General features: G+C 38.6%; 1 protein-coding gene across 1 annotated transcript in view; it reads left to right on the forward strand.

The window, feature by feature from the left end:
• The first annotated feature begins 943 nt into the window (after positions 1–943).
• cnksr2a (connector enhancer of kinase suppressor of Ras 2a) overlaps positions 944–17,635 on the forward strand; it is a 60,437-nt gene continuing 43,745 nt past the window's right edge. Inside the window, exons 1-5 of the mRNA XM_084710403.1 lie at positions 944–1,061; positions 1,617–1,780; positions 2,868–3,070; positions 14,616–14,703; positions 15,164–15,205. Coding sequence (XP_084566529.1) covers positions 944–1,061; positions 1,617–1,780; positions 2,868–3,070; positions 14,616–14,703; positions 15,164–15,205 — 615 coding nt within the window. The remainder of the gene's footprint in view (positions 1,062–1,616; positions 1,781–2,867; positions 3,071–14,615; positions 14,704–15,163; positions 15,206–17,635) is intronic.

Raw genomic sequence — 17,635 nt, forward strand, 5'->3', positions numbered from 1 at the left:
GTGGCTAGGGTCCATAATTTCTGTCTACCTTATGTGAACTCTCATAATTGCTGTAAAAGAAAAAAAAGATATGATTACTGGCAGTATAGCAGATATAAACACCTTCAACTGACAATGTATCTCAACGCAGCAGTAAAACAGTGTTTCAGAGGACTACAAGAAATCTAAGGTATTTGTCTCTCATGGAAGTGAAAGTCCATAAAGAAATTATGAGATTTTCACTTTTTACAACAAATTTGCATTTAAGTCCTTAAAGCTGGACTAATCTTTTTTTTATGATTCAAATGACTGTATGTTATGTTAAAGGGGTCCCCCGTAGTTAAAAAATACTTTGATACCACTTTTTTCTTTTCCAATACTGATTTGGGTACCTGAACTTTGCGTATCGACTAAAATTGATTACTAATCCCATTCCACTGTGTTAAAAAATGTAAAAAGTATTATTGTCATTTTCTAATAGCTGTATATTACTAACCGTCTACAGATATTATATGACTAATTATCATTGTATGTTGCATGGCCTGGCTTAGGTAAGGAGAAAAAGGTGTTTTAGAGCTGATAAATTACATGAGATCAAATCAGTGCATAAACTTGCATACCTGCGAACACCCGATCCAGTATTTTACACTGTATCAGTGGCATTTGGTAGCTCCAATAAACCCACTACAGGCACCAAAAGGCAGGCAAAGTTACCGACTAGCCGATGGAGGATTTAGCAGCTAACGAGCCATATGTGCAAATCAGGAGATGGAGGAGACCAAAAACAGAGCAAAAAGCGAGTGAATATTGCACTCAATTCACCAAATGGAAACAAACATGATTCCAGATTAATGTTAATGTTGCTATGCAATGCTGGGTGTGTAAATAAGCAACTGTTTGCCAACAAGTTAATCATATAAACTTAAAGGGGTGACTCCTTCTGCGTTCTTTCCGGGTTTTTCAAATGAAAACTGCTCAGACGTTAGCTCAAAGTGGTGATGGAGGTTACGGCGCTGACACCCTCCCCTCCCTCAACCGAGGATTTATATGTAGCAACGCCATCATGCAGAAACCTACTTCAGGTCACTTGGGCTAAAATTTGAATGTTTGGATTTGAATACATAAGAAACACAAATGGGAAACTACTTAATGATATACAAAACAGCTAAAAAATAATAAATTAATAAAGAATAATGTACCTGTGATGTGTCAGTGATGTGTTCTCAGCTTGTTTCCGCTCCCCCAGATTGGCTGGGTTGCAGGTTTAAAGTCTTGAAACAAGAATCTGCCAGTTGTTTCCCAGCACAAAAAAAAAGATGAAACTGCCTTTTCCTTTGACAGTTATTCCTCGAAATCTCCTGAAATGGGTTGAAATATGTTTTGTTTTCTTAAACAGTTAAGGATTTTATGACTAAATCATCAGCAGTGTAGATGTAATATAGTGATAATAAAGTATATGGCGAAATATAAAAAAAATATGGTGTCAGCCCAGGACATTACCACGTTTTGTTCCCAGTCTCCAAGAAGAAGAAAACAATTTATTTATCTTCTGTGGTCATGATCTCATTTTGGAACAAATCTGAGTGTATTTACTGTGAGTAACCCTCATAATATGTGTGTGTGTGTGTTTGCTGCAGGTCTGGACGACTGCTTGCAGCAATACGTGTGTGTGTTTGAGCGCGGAGGTGTGTGCGGCGAGAGGCTGCTGAGGATCAGCCACGCCGAGCTGGAGGAGCTGGGAGTTTCTCGCATCGGACACCAGGAGCTCATTCTGGAGGCCGTCGACTTGCTGTGCGCTCTGGTGAGTCTGTTGTGTGGTTTCGATGCAGTCGACTCCGGACTCTTATCAGCCTCATTCACGGCTGCAGCTGTTAATGTATTCATGTTCTGCTTGATTGCACAAAGTAATAGACTGCAGAAAGTAAATAGTCGCTGCATCACATCTCCTGATCGTCACAATCACAAACTAAAAATAAAGTTTCAACACAAAACTTTAAATGCCCCTCAAACTATAATAAGTGTGGAGGATTGCTCAAATATAGATACTGTAAAAGGTACAACTGAACACCTTAAGTACACACTGAAAGTTAAAATTACTTTAAAATTACTTTATTAATTAAATTATTAAATTCATGACGTTTCGGTTATTGGAAACATCACGTCTGTCTTCCTGACAGACATTAAACTTGCTATAAACTTCTTAAAATAACACTAATATGGTAGAATACAATATCATAGATAAGCAAATGTACGTGGTATAATTAGTCTCTATAATTAGAGACAAGTATCATGTCTTGTTCAAATGTCAAAATGCAACTTGACAAATAGGAAAAGGCTCCTTTAAATGGTTAAATAAGTAAACATAGCTTATGGGCGCGGTGGCTTCTCTCTGTGTTTGTCCTAATATTAGGATGGGTTAAATGCAGAGAATGAATAATTGTATGTGATGATAAAGTTGACCTTTAAGTGAACGTCTGGATGAGCCAAAGGGACTTGGAATCTGTTCAAGTAATTTATGTTGCATTCACACCCTTCTGTATTGTTTTTGCATCATTTTATCTACTTTAATCTGATGAAATAGATCATATTTCTTTAACTTTACTTAAGAATTACTTGAAAATTACTTAAAATGGATGTAAACATGAATAAATATGCTTTTAAAAACAACAACACTGTGTGGTGACCTTTTTGTGACCAAATATGTAATATAATGATTTAATATGCACCAGACTCCTGAAGAAAAACTGGTAAACATGTTGACAAATAAGATGCTAATTAGTATTCATGGCGGTTCACTGTCTGGAGGATCAGCTAATCTTTGTTTGTGTGTGTGTGTGTGTGTGTGTGTGTGTGTGTGTGTGTGTGTGTTTGTGTGTGTGTGTGTGCAGAACTCAGGTCTGGAGACGGAGAGCGTCAGGACTCTGGCTCACAAACTCGGTGCCTCGGCCAAAAACCTGCAGAACTTCATTTCCGGCCGCCGTCGCAGCAGCCAATCGGAGAGCAGGTCCTCGCGGCGGCTCCCCAACGATCTCCTGACCTCTGTGGTCGACCTCATCACCGCCGCCAAGAGCCTGCTAGCCTGGCTGGACAGGTAATCTGATTACTCTGTCACCTCCTCTGAGATTTTCTCTCTGTCTCTCTTGTGCACAGATGTGAGTTAACAGATTTTTCTTATTGTAACACCAGCAGGAACATCATGTTTCAAAGAAATAAAAGCACAGGTGACATTAATGACATTAATATTGATTTTTATTATTTACACCTGTGCTTTCCCGACTGTGACATGTCAAAATGTCCTCCGTGAAAAAGGCTTGTTAAAACATGAATAATAGATAAGAATAATTTGGCTGAATTCAGAATCTGAGGAAGAGAAAAAACTTCCATTATTCTGACTTGGAAGCATTGTACTCACATCAGATGAGATGCTTTTAATTTTTTATTAATACTCAATAACAAGTGAAACCAGATACAAGTACACAACTCTTTTCTAAATGAGCAGAAATTATTGTTAATAATGGATTTTAAGGTGCCTATTTTTAGACTTTTTTGATTGTTTCAAAATAAATACAACCATTTTAGTAATTGCGATAAGTTTTGTATTTTACATACGTGTAGAGTTGAACAACGTTTTTCCACGCCCAAATCGTTAAACACAGCGACCCTAGGCTTCAAACTGTGACGCTTTAAGTGTCCCACTAGTGTCAATTTTGCACGTGCAAAGCTCCGTCTGAGTAGACTTTCAAAATAAAGTCACAAAAACTTCCTGGTTTGGGTTAAAAGAACTCATGTACGTTACTTTTTTTTTCTATAACACTAAACTGAATACCTTTGGTTTTAGACTGTTGGTTAAACAAAACAGGACACCTGAAGTGGCCATGTGGTAGTCTAGACATTTTATAGACTAAATGGGTAATAAATATAATTAAAAAGCTATTTAATTAAAAATATAATTAGTTGCAGCCCCACAGTACGGAGGCCGAGAACGGCCATGGTTGTAATTATATTTTAAAATGCTGTTAAGTGCTGCTTGTGGTTTATTATTTTGTTATCTCGAGGTGACAAAGCTCGTTTTCTCATGATAAGGGATTATTTCTCGTTATCTTGAGAAAACAAAAGGCCAATTTTCTTGAGAAAACGATTCAATATCTCACAAAAAATGACTTTGTTAGATTCATATTGAGTTGAATACAGTAAAGCAAAGACAAGATGTTTAATGTTCAAACTGATCAAAAAAAACATGATTGTACCTTTTCAGCATTAGAGGGACTTTCCAGATGTGACAACAACGTCCATAATCGCCTCTTAGGTGCAGAGATTTCTCACAGTTTTGCAAAAAAAAAGTGTTCGCAAACATTGCACTCTGTTTTTATTTAAGTTTTCCGCAATGTCCCAACTTTTTTGGAACTGGGGTTGTACGTTGGTGGGTGTTTGAAAAACTCTGCATTGTAAATAAGTGAGATTTGATGATGGGTACTGGTTAATCTGACGTTTTCACCTCATATCAGTTGCTTCAGTTTTCAAGATCTTTGCACGCTGGCATGACACTCCTGATCTCTGATAAACATAATAAGTAATTAGAGGAAACGGCATTTTGTTTTGTCACAATGACGAGTAATCAAAGATCATTTTGTCAAGATAACAAAATAATTAGTGTGTGATCTTGATAACAATGTTAAAAAACATAACTGCAAGCGTTCTCAGCCTCCAGACTAACATAGTTGTAAATCTTCCCTCTGTTGAAGTCTTTGATCAAGCTCCTGTAAAAGTTCTTTATTCTATTTTTCTCTGTTTCTACAACTAAAGCTCTGATCTGCAAAACACAAACTCTCCTGCAGCTGCTGCTTGTTGACATCTTTTCAGAAATATGTTTTTTTCTCCAAAGGGATAATGTCAGACCTTTTTCTCACCATGTTCCTCTGTCTGTCTCTCCCCGGCTCTCTTCTTCTTCTCCTCGCTGTCACTTCATTTATTCATGACTCGACTCGATCTCCCCGCCACACGGTGCGCACACATCAGATACACGACTAAAGGTCTCTGACATTCGCTTCTTGAAATGCCGGGCACCCACATCTGTCCTGAGGCCATCGAGATAGACACACGAAAGTATACGGAGCTGCGTCCGCACTCGGCACACTCAGACCCATAGAAGAACACCCACGCGCTCGCACAAACACACACTCGCAGACACACACCCACATCCGTGCGCACTGACACACACTTATGCAAGCACGCACGCGTTCGCCCACGCACAATGATGCAACTGTAAATGGCAAAGCGACATTGAGAAAGGGATAGACTCAGCAGAGACGCGGCTTCATGTTCTCTGTTCTCCGTTTCTGTTCGAGTATCGTCAAAGACTCCTTTTATGTTCCCATCCTGAACGTTACGCACAAAAAAACGTGAACAAAGGAGCTGTGAGAGGGAACTCAGCCACACATTTAGCATGCATATGATCCTACACTCTGAGAAACAAAGGTTCTAACCAGAACCATAGGAGAACTCTTTTTGAACCCTTTTATAAAGATTCCATGCAGAACCCTATCACAGAGTCCTATGTAGAATTGAACATAAAGGCTTACACCTAGAACCATCTGTGAAAGGTTCTAAAGGAGGACCCCTCTGTGCAATGGTTCCACCAAGAACCCTCTCTGGGGGTTCTATCCAGAATCTTTCCACCTTCCAAGGGTGCTAATTAGAACTCACCCAGCACCAATGGATTTATCTAAAACCCGCGCAGGGGATTTAGGGGGATTCTGGTGAGAACCTTTTTATATTCCAAGGTTTTCTCAAGAACCCATCCAGGGTGTTCTACCAGAACCTTATTATAGGCTTTTATCTAGAGCCTACCCAGGGGGTTCTGCAGAGAACCTTTTTATATTCCAAGGGTTCAATGTAGAACCCATGCAGGAGGTTCTTCTGAGTTCCCTTTTGTATTAAGGTTTTATCTAGAACCTATCCAGGCGATTCTACTGAAAACCGCTTTATAGTCCAAGACTTTATCAAGAACCCTTCCAGGTGGTTCAACCGTGAACCCTCTTATATTCCAGGGCTTCATTGAGAACCCACCCAGGAGGTTCTACCGGGAACGCTTTTATATATAGATTTTATCTAGAATCCACCCAGGTGTTTCTACTGAGAACCTTTTCATATTCCAAGGGTTTTATCTAGAGCTCACCCATGAGGGTCTGCAGAGATCCTTTTTATATTCCAAGGGTTCCATGAAGAACCTGTCCAGGAGGGGGTTCTACTGTTCTAAGGGTTTTATCTAGAAGCCACCCAGGGAGTTCTATCAAGGACCTTTTTATATTGAAAGGGTTTTGTCTAGAACCTACCCAGGGGGTTCTGCTGAGAACCTTTATATATTTCAGGGGTTTCATCTAGTATCCACCCAGGGAAGAACCCTGAGAATCTTTTAATGTTATGGTACAAAGAACACTTGACAGAAGAGTCGAAAAGCGATCTCAGTGGAACCTTTAGTCTTACAAGGAACCCTTAACAAACCTGTCTTCAACAAAAGGTTCTTTGAAAGCAAATGGTTCTGGGAACAACCCCGGGCCTTCAGGAAGAACCCGTCTGGAACCCTTATTTCTCAGAGAGCGCCGGAGCTTTTGTTTCAGTGAAATCTCATCTCCAGCCATCGATTTCTGCAGCCTGTGAGCGAGTAAAACAGGCTGAATTTTTTATTGAAATAAGAGCTGCGAGCTGGATGACATGTTGAATTCCTTAATGGACCCTAACGACGTGGAAAAGGTTATGATTTCCAAGCGTGTTGGGCTACACTCTGTCTTGTTCTACTACCCGCAAGATGACTCCTTTCTAAAAGGTTTACAACAGCAGTGAATTAGCATAAATCGTGTTAAAACTGAACTTTCATCTCTCCCTGATTGCTGGTTATTAGACCTCTCAGGGATGGAGGGAAAGAGCAACATCAGTTCAGCGCTCAGCCAGCAAATGTAAAGCACTTTCCAGTTTCTCTCCAAATGACATTCTGCAACCTTTTCATGTATAAAATAACAGCATGGGATCATCTTTACCTCCGATACCCCGACGTGTCCTTATACACCTTTCTTTTTCCACCGTTTTCATCAAACCGACACACTGCAGAGGCCAAACCCTTCCTGTCGCGGAGGAAAGTAGAATTTATCGTTCAACAGATGACTAAAATATGCATCATTTCTCTTTCTTTGAACTATCCATTTCCTCTTTATGTGCACATTTGGAGGCACCTACCCATGAATTAATAACATGTCCTCAGAGACTAGAGTTAATGTGTGATGTATTTTGCTGATAGCTTAAAAACTAGTGGGTCCTTTCTCTTTTTTTTGGGGTGTGCGTTTCTATTTTTAACCAGCATAGTGAATGCGTAGACTTTAAATTTTGATCATAATGTGTTGAATGCTGTAGGGCTGGCTGGTCTTTGGGGAATCAATACTACATTTACTCAAGTATTTTACTTAAAGGGTTAGTTTAGATTATTTGAAGTGGGGGTTGTACGAGGTTCCTGCAGTAGACGGCGGTCGGCACGTTCGCAGTTTGGAGAAGCAGCAGGGGCACCGGTGCTGGAAGCTGAGACACAGCTGTAGACAGGGTCTGCAACAAAATGTACTTTAGCCACCTTGAAAAATCAATATTAGTTTAAGTGTACGTTATATTGAGAATATTATGACAGCTTTATCTTGGCATCAGACTTGGGCTGGGTATTGCTTCAATACTATCACTCAAAATTGTACTTAAGCGCGTACTTAATTGTATTGATGTCCTTAAGACTAACTAGCCCTACAATATCCCTCAGTGGGATTTTTCAGAAAGATTAAGGGCCTTAAATACCTGTGTTTTGGGTTGGTAAAGCCTCCAGAACACAGCAAAATACAGGTAGAGGGCAGAGTCTCTGCAGATACAAGAACCACACGACATTTCTAATGAGTCATAGTGATGATGATTGAAGGGGATTATGTAAGTATGAATCTATACATTGTTTTTAAAGAAAATATATTATATTATACCTTTAAAATCTAGTCATTAAACACACTGACTATGGATACATACTTCCTACAACCCCACTTCAAAAAATCCAAACTATCCCTTTAAACTGGTGGTTTCAAACCATTTTGACTCTGAGTCTTTTTGAGGTCCCTCTTTCAGGTCCATGAGTTATTATTCGCTCTATCAAAAACTAATTTCCCCTCTAAACTTTGCAGATGGTTTCATTTAAATAACTGTTCAAGGCCAAAAAAGGGTAAAGTCTCCAGTATTTCACAAAAATAGGCAAAGATTAGATTAGAAAAAAGTCCCAAACAGTGAATAGAGGTTTTGTTATCAGAACTTTGTTCTTTTTTTTTTTTTTCCTTCCCTCTCTCATTAATCATCTCGCGATCTGTCAGATTCATCTTGCCACCTCAAAGTTGGGAACACTGGATGAAACCATCTCACTAAGCAGTTAAAACTAGTTACACTTAAACTACAAAGCAGCAATGCATCAGTATTATCTATCTAATAATGTCATATAACACAAACACTCTGAGTACTAAAACAAGTACTTTTAAATACTGCTGATATTTACTTGTGCTGGAGTTCTTTTATATTGTGGAATTGATATTTCTACTCATAAGGAAAAAATGCACAGCAGCTTTTCTAAGAAATTATGATGCATGTTATGTATTTTTTGCAATGAAATTGAAGGAGCAAGTGAAAATTACTACTTAATGTTGCAATATTTCTTCTTTTTTTGTATAATTCATTAAAAAGAAGAGGCAACTTGATCCAGAGAGAATAAAACCGCACTCTGTTCTGAGTGTTTAAGTATCATTACCTTACCTTACTTACAGAAAATCTAACAAAATATGCCTCATTTGTGCTTGAAGAAGTGCACCTGGGGGGTATTTCACAGAAAAGCAAAATCTTTTTGAAGCCAAATCTCAGTCAGAAACAGCAAGTAAAATATAAAAGTGCAGATATTATTGATATTCAAAGATATCGGTGAAACTCCAAAACTTATTTCACATGAAAGTTCCATGCGCCATCGAGAATGTTAAGCCCTCCAAAACGTATAAAGGAGGGAAAAAAAGAAATAACATAATAATAATAATACGTGCAAATCCTAAAAATGGTAAATAATAAAACACTGAGTCAGTTCATTGGGACGTAGGTGTATAATGTTTGCACGGGGGACTGCTGTGATTGGTGGAACTCACAGGAAGCTATACTGGACAAATTGCAAAGTCATGCAGAATTCACAGGCATTGGTTGAATTTGCATTAATTGTTGTGGGACTTACTATTTTGTTCACCACTAGTCAGCCTCAAATCAAAGTCCACTAACTTTTTAAAATTGAAGTTCAGCCTTTAAAATGAGAATAAGACAACTTTTAATGCCTTATGTCATTCACGATTTACCGTAGCAATATATTGTTCATCTTGTAAAAGCTGACGGTGTGGAAATCCTGGAGAGAGGCTTAAAATTGTGGAAGATGTTGAGGATGTGTGAAGATTTTATGATGCGAGCACTCCAGTTTTAGAGTTACTCAGGGTATCGTCTCCTCTCAAACGTGGACTCATCTCTGGTGACCTTTTGTCCTGTATTAGTCATGAATTCACGGTGTGCTTATTACACAACGACTCGTCTTTAATATCAAAGTCTCAGATGAGGTGGAGGAGAAGGATCTTTATCCTTTATTGGGGACGCCTTCAGGAAGGTTTTGTTCAAATCTGTGCACGGTTTTCTACAGTTTGATTTTCTACAGTTTGATTTTCTACTTTCTGCAATAAATAACAAATACAGTTAAGAAAGATTTTCCAATGGGAAACCACTGTTTAATAAGCCAAATATCACTCCCTCCAGAGCAACCAAACTCCATTAGCAAAAGCAGTAATTTTACCCTGTAGAGCACTGGAGTTCCTGGCTTACCGCTGCCTCAATCTGTTAGTTTATTTGTGTTACTGTGTGACTTTGGTGTTTTAAAGAGTTAGTTCTGATTCACCAAAGTCACACAGTAACACAAACAGACTAACAAATTGAAGCAGCATTACACCTGGAGCTCCCGTGTTCTGTGAGGTGAAATTATTGATTTTGTCAAAGGAGTTTGGGTGGTTTTGAGAGAACGATATTTGGCATATTTAACAGCGGTTTTCCATCAGAAGAATATTCTAATATTCTATTCTAAAAATAGCATGCACTTAAAATGATATTGATTTTTTTTGTGTCTAAAATATGTTTTGTTGCTGACTCGTTACACAGCCAAATACTGGTCCATATACAGCAACCAGACTCCATTAACAAAAACAGTTATTTTACCTCATTCAACTCCATTTAAAAAAATCTGAACTACTCTTTTAATGTCAATGGATTGCATTGTTATTTTTTGTCTTACTTTGATTTAGGGAATAATCAGCCTCTATTTTTTGGAATTGCAGTGCCCATAATGCTTTGGGAGATGTAAACAGGAAACATAATGTTGCCATGGCGCTTTAGCCCATAGCTGTGGGCTACAACCAGAGCACGTTTTTTTGTTAGCTTATATTTTTTTACATTTTTGCAAAGTAGCACCATGAAAAGTATGCCGAATTAGCTATGAGTAGTTGCTGTTTGCAGTGTGACCACTAATGTACACACAACTATCACTGGATTACATTGATACTAAAGAAAACTTAAAAACATGATGATTGTCAGGCAAGTTCTGCATTTATAGGAACATCTTATTTCTATGCTTTCTGAGCAGATTTATTGACATTTATTCGCAATGGACAATGGATAATGAAGTCCTGGGAAAGTTTAGCTGAATACTGAATATAAAATATATGTATCATATCTGTGTGGTAAGATTTGACTAATAGGTTTTTAGCACTTTAAATGACCTTAATTGCTGTTCACGTCACGCAAATTGGACCCTGAGTTTGGTAAAAAAAAAAGTGTTTTCTGAGCGTTGTTTGAGGGTTGGAGTCTGATGGTTCGCAAACAGTCTGTGTAGCCTTAGGTCCTGCGTATATATAGCACACAGCCTCAATACTGATGACCCAAATCACACACACACACACCACAGATAGCCTACATCATACACTAGAGGCTGTGGCCGGATTTTAATCTGGGTCTTTAGAACAATGAAGCAAAGTAATGGTGTGTGTCGTCTTTGTGTGCGTTGTTATAATGACTTTGCTGTATATCAGTAAGTTAGTTTTAATGTGCCTTTGTGTGTGCGTGCAGTCATTAGCACTCCATTAGCTGCAGAATGTTTCTTATCATTAACACCTTGTTCACACCTGAATAGTCTATTACAATTCACCTGGGGCCTCATTTATAGACATTGTGTTTGCACAAAAAAAGGGGGCTTTACAGACCCACTTCTCAGAGAAAGAAAAGGTTTTCATAGAAGCGAACTTGACAGCACACTTCTGTGGAAATTCTGATTATGCATTCAAACATGTGGGAGACTTTGGGGATTGATTGTAGAAGCATAATAAAGCCACAGTGGGCTAATAACCGTCCTCACTCATACGGTTTATTTCGGTTCTCTAAAGGAACGTAGCCAGGCCTAAACTGTGCTGTTCTTGTTTGTTTCTTGTTTCCAAAACCTGGACTGAAATGACAAGTAACCAGTGCAAGGTGTGTAAATTGTTGCACTCGGAACACAGTGGCCTATTTACCTTGTTCTCTTCATTCATCTGTCCACCGGAGCTGTGTCCCCTTTCCTCTGTGGAAATATATCACCACTTTAAAGCAGCCAGACATCAGAGGCGGTTCTCTCCAGTGAGCGTACCTGTACTGGTTTGGATTTCTGAACTGGTCGTGTTCATGCAAAATTTTGAGCTAATTCTTGACCTTGGATGCCTTTCTCTTATTGGTCACACCGGAGCAATAACAGACATTTAATTAATCATGTTTTCTACATTATTTATTTATTTATAGGTTTATTTGAAGGGCTCAGTGCCCATTTGTTATTTATTTAGCCACATTAGTTACCCAACAGGCTATTTTTCATCTGTAGTCCCTGAACAGATTTTAAAGTCACCAACAAAACAAACAAACAAACAAAAGAATATAAGCTTTAAATTACAAAGTCATTCATCATTTATCATTTATAAGCATGCAGGACAATAATAAAAAGAAAAGAAAGTGTTAATGTGAACAGAAACGTATTTTAGGACATGCTTAATACTACATAAGCTTGTTTAAAACATGCAACACAACAAGGGATATTACTGTTAGAAACATGGAATATTTTTTGCACACATAAAATAGAATAATGAAAGAAGAAATATGTCAGGAGAGATCAGGAAGCCACAGGCTTATACAAAGGACCTCCCATCCTTTTAGAAACAAACAAACAAATAAAAGCAAAAATACTAATCAAAACTAGCACTAACATGATTTAAGAAAAACAAAAAAATGCCAACAAGAAACAGACCGAATGAGTAGAAAACAGTCAGTAAACAAATAATCCAGTGAAAACAACAAAATCCATAAATAATATATGAAAAAAATGGCGCCGCATTGTTAGACACTAACTCAAACATGCAGAGCAGATGCACAGTCATGAAAAGTATATGTATTTTAAGATGTAATATATAGTTGCAGTAGTTAGTGGAGTTTCGTTTGAGGCCTGGTCACATGTGCATCACCTCCAGAGACAGAAAACTGCATGTAGGTGAGCATAAATCAGTTTTTCTTTGGGCGTGAACACTTCTCTTTGCTCAAGTGTGGCACGAAGAACAGTTTTATGAATGGGGTTGCAGAGGCCCATTTACTCCAATGGAAGTCATTTTTGCGACAGAGGGAACACCTTGTTATGGCTCTGCTGGCTGCATCACTAAAATATCCAAAATCCAAAATTTCGCTTGTGTGAAGTCCGTCGTCTTGACTCATTAAAGTAAACTACAGGTTGCATTCATGACTTGATTTGAGAGGCGTTTACACTAATTTCTACCGCAGCAATTAGTTGATTAATTGATTTGTTTATCAACATACAATCAGTCACTAACAGTGATTTGATTGGTTAATCACTGAAGTAATTTTTCAAGCAGAAATGCCACACATTCACATCATGTTTCCAGCTCCATTAAATGAGAGGATTTGCTGCTTTTCACCATTTAACATGATTGTAACTTGAATAAATTAGTGTCACAGCACAATTAATGCTGATAAAATTATTTGTTTTGAGATCTTGAAACAATCACTGAGACTGTTTTACATCAGGGTGCAATGAGTAAGATTTATTTTTGTTTAAAACATCCAAAAATTCCTGAAATATGTAAAAATATGTGACCTATTTAATGCTCTTATTTATTGTTTTTTGTTCTGTAATGTCTGATTTGATGCAGCATTTTCCTGTTATCTGAGAGAGACAAAAAAATGAACCTTCACCTCAACTTATTATGTTGCAGAGATATCTACTAAAGTTAGCATGCTAACCAGTTAGCTTCTGCGCATCCCCTCTAGTAATATCACTTTGTGAGGTGGTTTTCTTGCTGGGTTTGGCTCCTGGCAGTGTGGGGTTGACCTCTCCGTAACCCCAACTCAGGCCTGGAGGAGGGCGCTGACTGATACTCAGCTGCCGTCTTGCTCCTCTCTTATTTCACGCCTCTCCTGTCCCCACCCGAACCCACCGTGTCTTTGTCATCCCTGGAGTCAGAGTCCTGGTTGGAGCCGCTTTACTGTATTCCCCATCATCACACTAGCCTCTGTGTTCGGTCCCAGTCCAACCATCTTCACTGAGAGGCTGCTGGGCCTGATTGTGCTCTGGTTCTGGTGCCAGTTCACCACCACAGTCTCCACTGTCCCATCAGTCTCAACACCTAAACGAGTGGCATTGCACCGCTAACCGAGCTACCTAGCTAACAGCAGCCACAGGTAGAAGCAGATCACAGTTACTCTGGTGATATGCTGCCCCCTCTTTGTTTTGAGTGTTTGATTTTGGATAAACTCAACAGGTGGATTCTTTAATATTTCTATGTTTATATTTATATGGCATCTTTAAAGCCACAACAAATAATGAATGCCTTGGTTATCAACAACAAGAAAGTGATAAGCATCGGTTTTACTTCATTTAACAGAAATATACTGAAGCAAAAAACTTAATCAAAGTGGGTTATCATTCATTAGATAAAACCTGGTGACATTTGGCAACCAATCAAGGGTAAATGACAAACTGTGAGCATGTCTCTGTGAATTTAACAGACTAAACAAATAATTAATTAGTCTAAAAAGTAATTGAATGATGTAAATACTCATTGTGATGTAGTTGTAATATACATTCTGAAAATTTACGTAATTTCATGTGCGATCACCTGTATACGTGTTGCTCTTCTGAGTAAAACAATACAAACAAACATTTAAAGTGAAATGACATAAACATAATTTTCTTCTTCTCCAAAGTGACTCATCTTTCACTTTAGTCCATTTTTAGCTCGTTGCACTGCAGTGAATGAGTCGTAAACTGCTTCTCTATAAATGCGTGCGCCTGTGTACGCTCACACACACACACACACACACACACACACACACACACACACACACACACACACACACACACACACACAGAGTATCTCAGTGTCTGAGTAACAATGCTCCTGTCCGTCTCCTCTGTACATTATCTAATGCAGCAGGAACATTTGAAGACATAGCGCTGTGTTATCTTTTCCTCCCAGGTCTCCCTTTGCTGCAGTGGCAGACTACTCAGTAACCCGAAGTAATGTCATTCAGCTCTGCCTGGAGCTCACCACCATTGTACAGCAGGTGTGTGCAATTGTTTATCTCTGTGTGTGTGTGTGTGTGTGTGTGTGTGTGTGTGTGTGTGTGTGTGTGTGTGTTTTGAAGGCGGATAGCTCGTATTCTGCCACAGTTGTCATATCCCCCTAAGAACGTTGTGTGTGTGTGTGTGTGTGTGTGTGTGTGGGTGTGATGCAGCAGCCTCAGACTCTGCTCTCTGCATCCTCGAGTCTTTGCTATTTATGTCCTTACAGTGTGTCTTTTGTTTGACTGATGTGTGTGTAAATAAAACATAAATGTGTCTGTTTGTGTGGGCGTGTTTTCTATCTGTGAGGGTATAGTCGGAGCAGGTGTAGGGCTCAGTTCTGCGAGGCCCAGACGGTATACAGTGTGAGCAGTGTGGTGTGTTGTGTGAGTTTCTTTTTTTTTTTTTTTTGCAAGACAGGATGTTCTGCTCGCGCTACATTAAATTCTGCTTCTCCCCCAGGACTGTACGGTGTTTGAGACGGAGAACAAAATCCTTCATGTGGTGAGTCCTGCTTCCTCGTCCAGCTGTCGCTTATTTGCTCTGTGTTGATGGGTAGCGTCCTGTTTTTTGTTTTTTTTTCAAAGGTCTCACATTCCTTCATACCCAACCATACAACGCTCCACAAAACACAGAAACTCAAACTTCAGCTGGAGTCAGTATTTGAATAAATCTCAACTCTACATCCTGTAGTGTTTTGGCACATTTTGGGAAATATATGTTTTTGCTTTTCTGCCGACACTTAAATGAGAAGATCAATATCCTCCTCATATTTGTTTATTAAATATGAAGCTACCAGCCAACAAGTGATCATAACACTTTATAATAACCATCATTAATATATGGTAAATTCATACTAAGTTAAATTTGTGTACTAATAAAAAGACAAAACAAAATGAAATGTGTTCATTCAAAAGCTTTAGTAGCCATATTTTATATCTTTGGAAAGAGCTAGGCTAGCTGTTTCCCCCCATTTCCGGTTTTTATGCTAAGCTAGGCTAACTGCCTCCCCGGTTTAAGCTCCATACTTATGCTCCCTTTGAATGGAACTGGAAAAGCAACGGCAACATGGACGCTAAACCTGTTAGCATCAAGAAGCTACTGAGGCTAGCAGCTTACCAACTAACACGACACAACCCTCACTTAATTTATTTTCTTCTAAAATGTCTGGTAATCCATAAAATTGGTGTCATCAGTTTAGCGACCAGTGGGAAAATTTCGTCATGTTGGCATCCTGAGCCAGGAGATAGTTAGCCTAGCTTAGCATAAAGACTGGGAGCAGAGGGAAACAGCTAGCATAGCTAGCAAAAATATGACTACCTAAGCTACCTAAGTCTTTATGCTAAGCTAGGTTTACCACCTCCTGACTTGGGATGCCATGATGCCAGGAAGTTTCCCCACTGGTCACTAAACTGATGAAAGATTACCTGACATTTTACAAGAAAAGAAATTAAGTTTTAACTTTAAAGTCTATCAAACTGACCCCAACAAGAAACTGTAAAGTAACGCTAAAGTAAAGTACATGCCACTAGTAACTTAGCAGCAAATTTTAGTCTGTGCAGCGATTTCCAATTGTCAAGAAACCTCCTGTCAGGCTGCGATTAGCGTTAAGTTTTCTGCTGCTGTTGCTGCACGGAGCAGACGCTTTCAGTTCCTTCGTCTGACTAAGTACTGATAACAAGCTCAGACAGTGGAGGCGGTGGGCGAGTAATGTAATCGGCGTTTGCCCGAACACCGTGTAACACTGTTAACACCTACAACCGCGGCAAACCTCCTGCTGACTCCATCTCCCTACTTAACGCTGCGTTCACACCATATCTTAGGTAAGATAGAGAACAAGCACATTTCCTAAAATGTTCCTTTAAAGACTGGTTGTATTTATAGTGGTATTTTGTTTGTGGCGCTCACAGGATAAAAAAAAAGAAAAATTTAACAGCTACATCTCCTCACAGAAAAAAAAAACTGTCCGTGTTAATCTGGATCAGTGGTTTCCAAACTGGGGGGAGGCTAAAGTTTAATTGATCATTTTCACAGCAGACATTTTGACGTGTCAAACACAGCTGTTACTAATACGCTCTCTAATTACTGCACTGCAGTAACAGCTGGAACACAGCCGACCTTAATGTTATTAGTCACACCTGTGCTTTACCCACTACCACAGGTCAAATCGTCTGCTGTGGAAAAGGTCTGTGAGTCCAATTCAGGTTTGACAAAATGTTTCCAGCAAAATATGATGAAGCCAAACAGGAAGTTTTATGTCTTTTGTAAATGTTTGGGAGCCGCTGTTGTGGATTATCTGGGAAATATACTGTCAGGAGTTTTTATTTGAACTGCTTTGTACCCGGGAAACAGTCCCTAAAACTGTCGACAGCATGTTGTGCAAAGTCCTCTGTTGTTTCTGCAAAAAGGATTTCTCTTTTTTTATATAATGTAATATTTCAGTGCTGTGGGCACCACAATTCAATTCACCTCCATTATGTTTGTGTGGAGGCAGATATTTTAGAGAGACAGGACAAATAAAACCAAAACTTTCTGCATAGTTAAATAATTATAGGAAGTAATTTAAGTCAATAAGATGAGATAAGATGTTCTTTTAATGATCCCCCGTAGAGAAAATTAGATCAGAATCAGCAGCACAAAAAGTAGCTGCAGAAAAGGAAATGTAGTAAAACAAACAAATGAAAAAATAGAATCCAGAATAAACAGATAAAAATAGAAATACTATATATGGTAACGGTGAGATAAATATTAAATATAAATATAAATATAAATACATAAATAAATATTAAATAATAATTATGCTCCATGAATAAATATGGCCATAAAATAAATAAAGTCTATTGAAATAAATGTGGAATCATGACCTGAAAGTAAGTAAATACAAATATAGAGCAATTTTGTTTGTTTATTTATTTATTGAATCGTTTAATTGTT

The sequence above is a fragment of the Lutjanus erythropterus genome, chromosome 21, assembly GCF_056507025.1.
Source record: "Lutjanus erythropterus isolate fLutEry1 chromosome 21, fLutEry1.hap2, whole genome shotgun sequence".
In the NCBI taxonomy this organism is placed as follows: Eukaryota; Metazoa; Chordata; class Actinopteri; order Lutjaniformes; family Lutjanidae; genus Lutjanus; species Lutjanus erythropterus.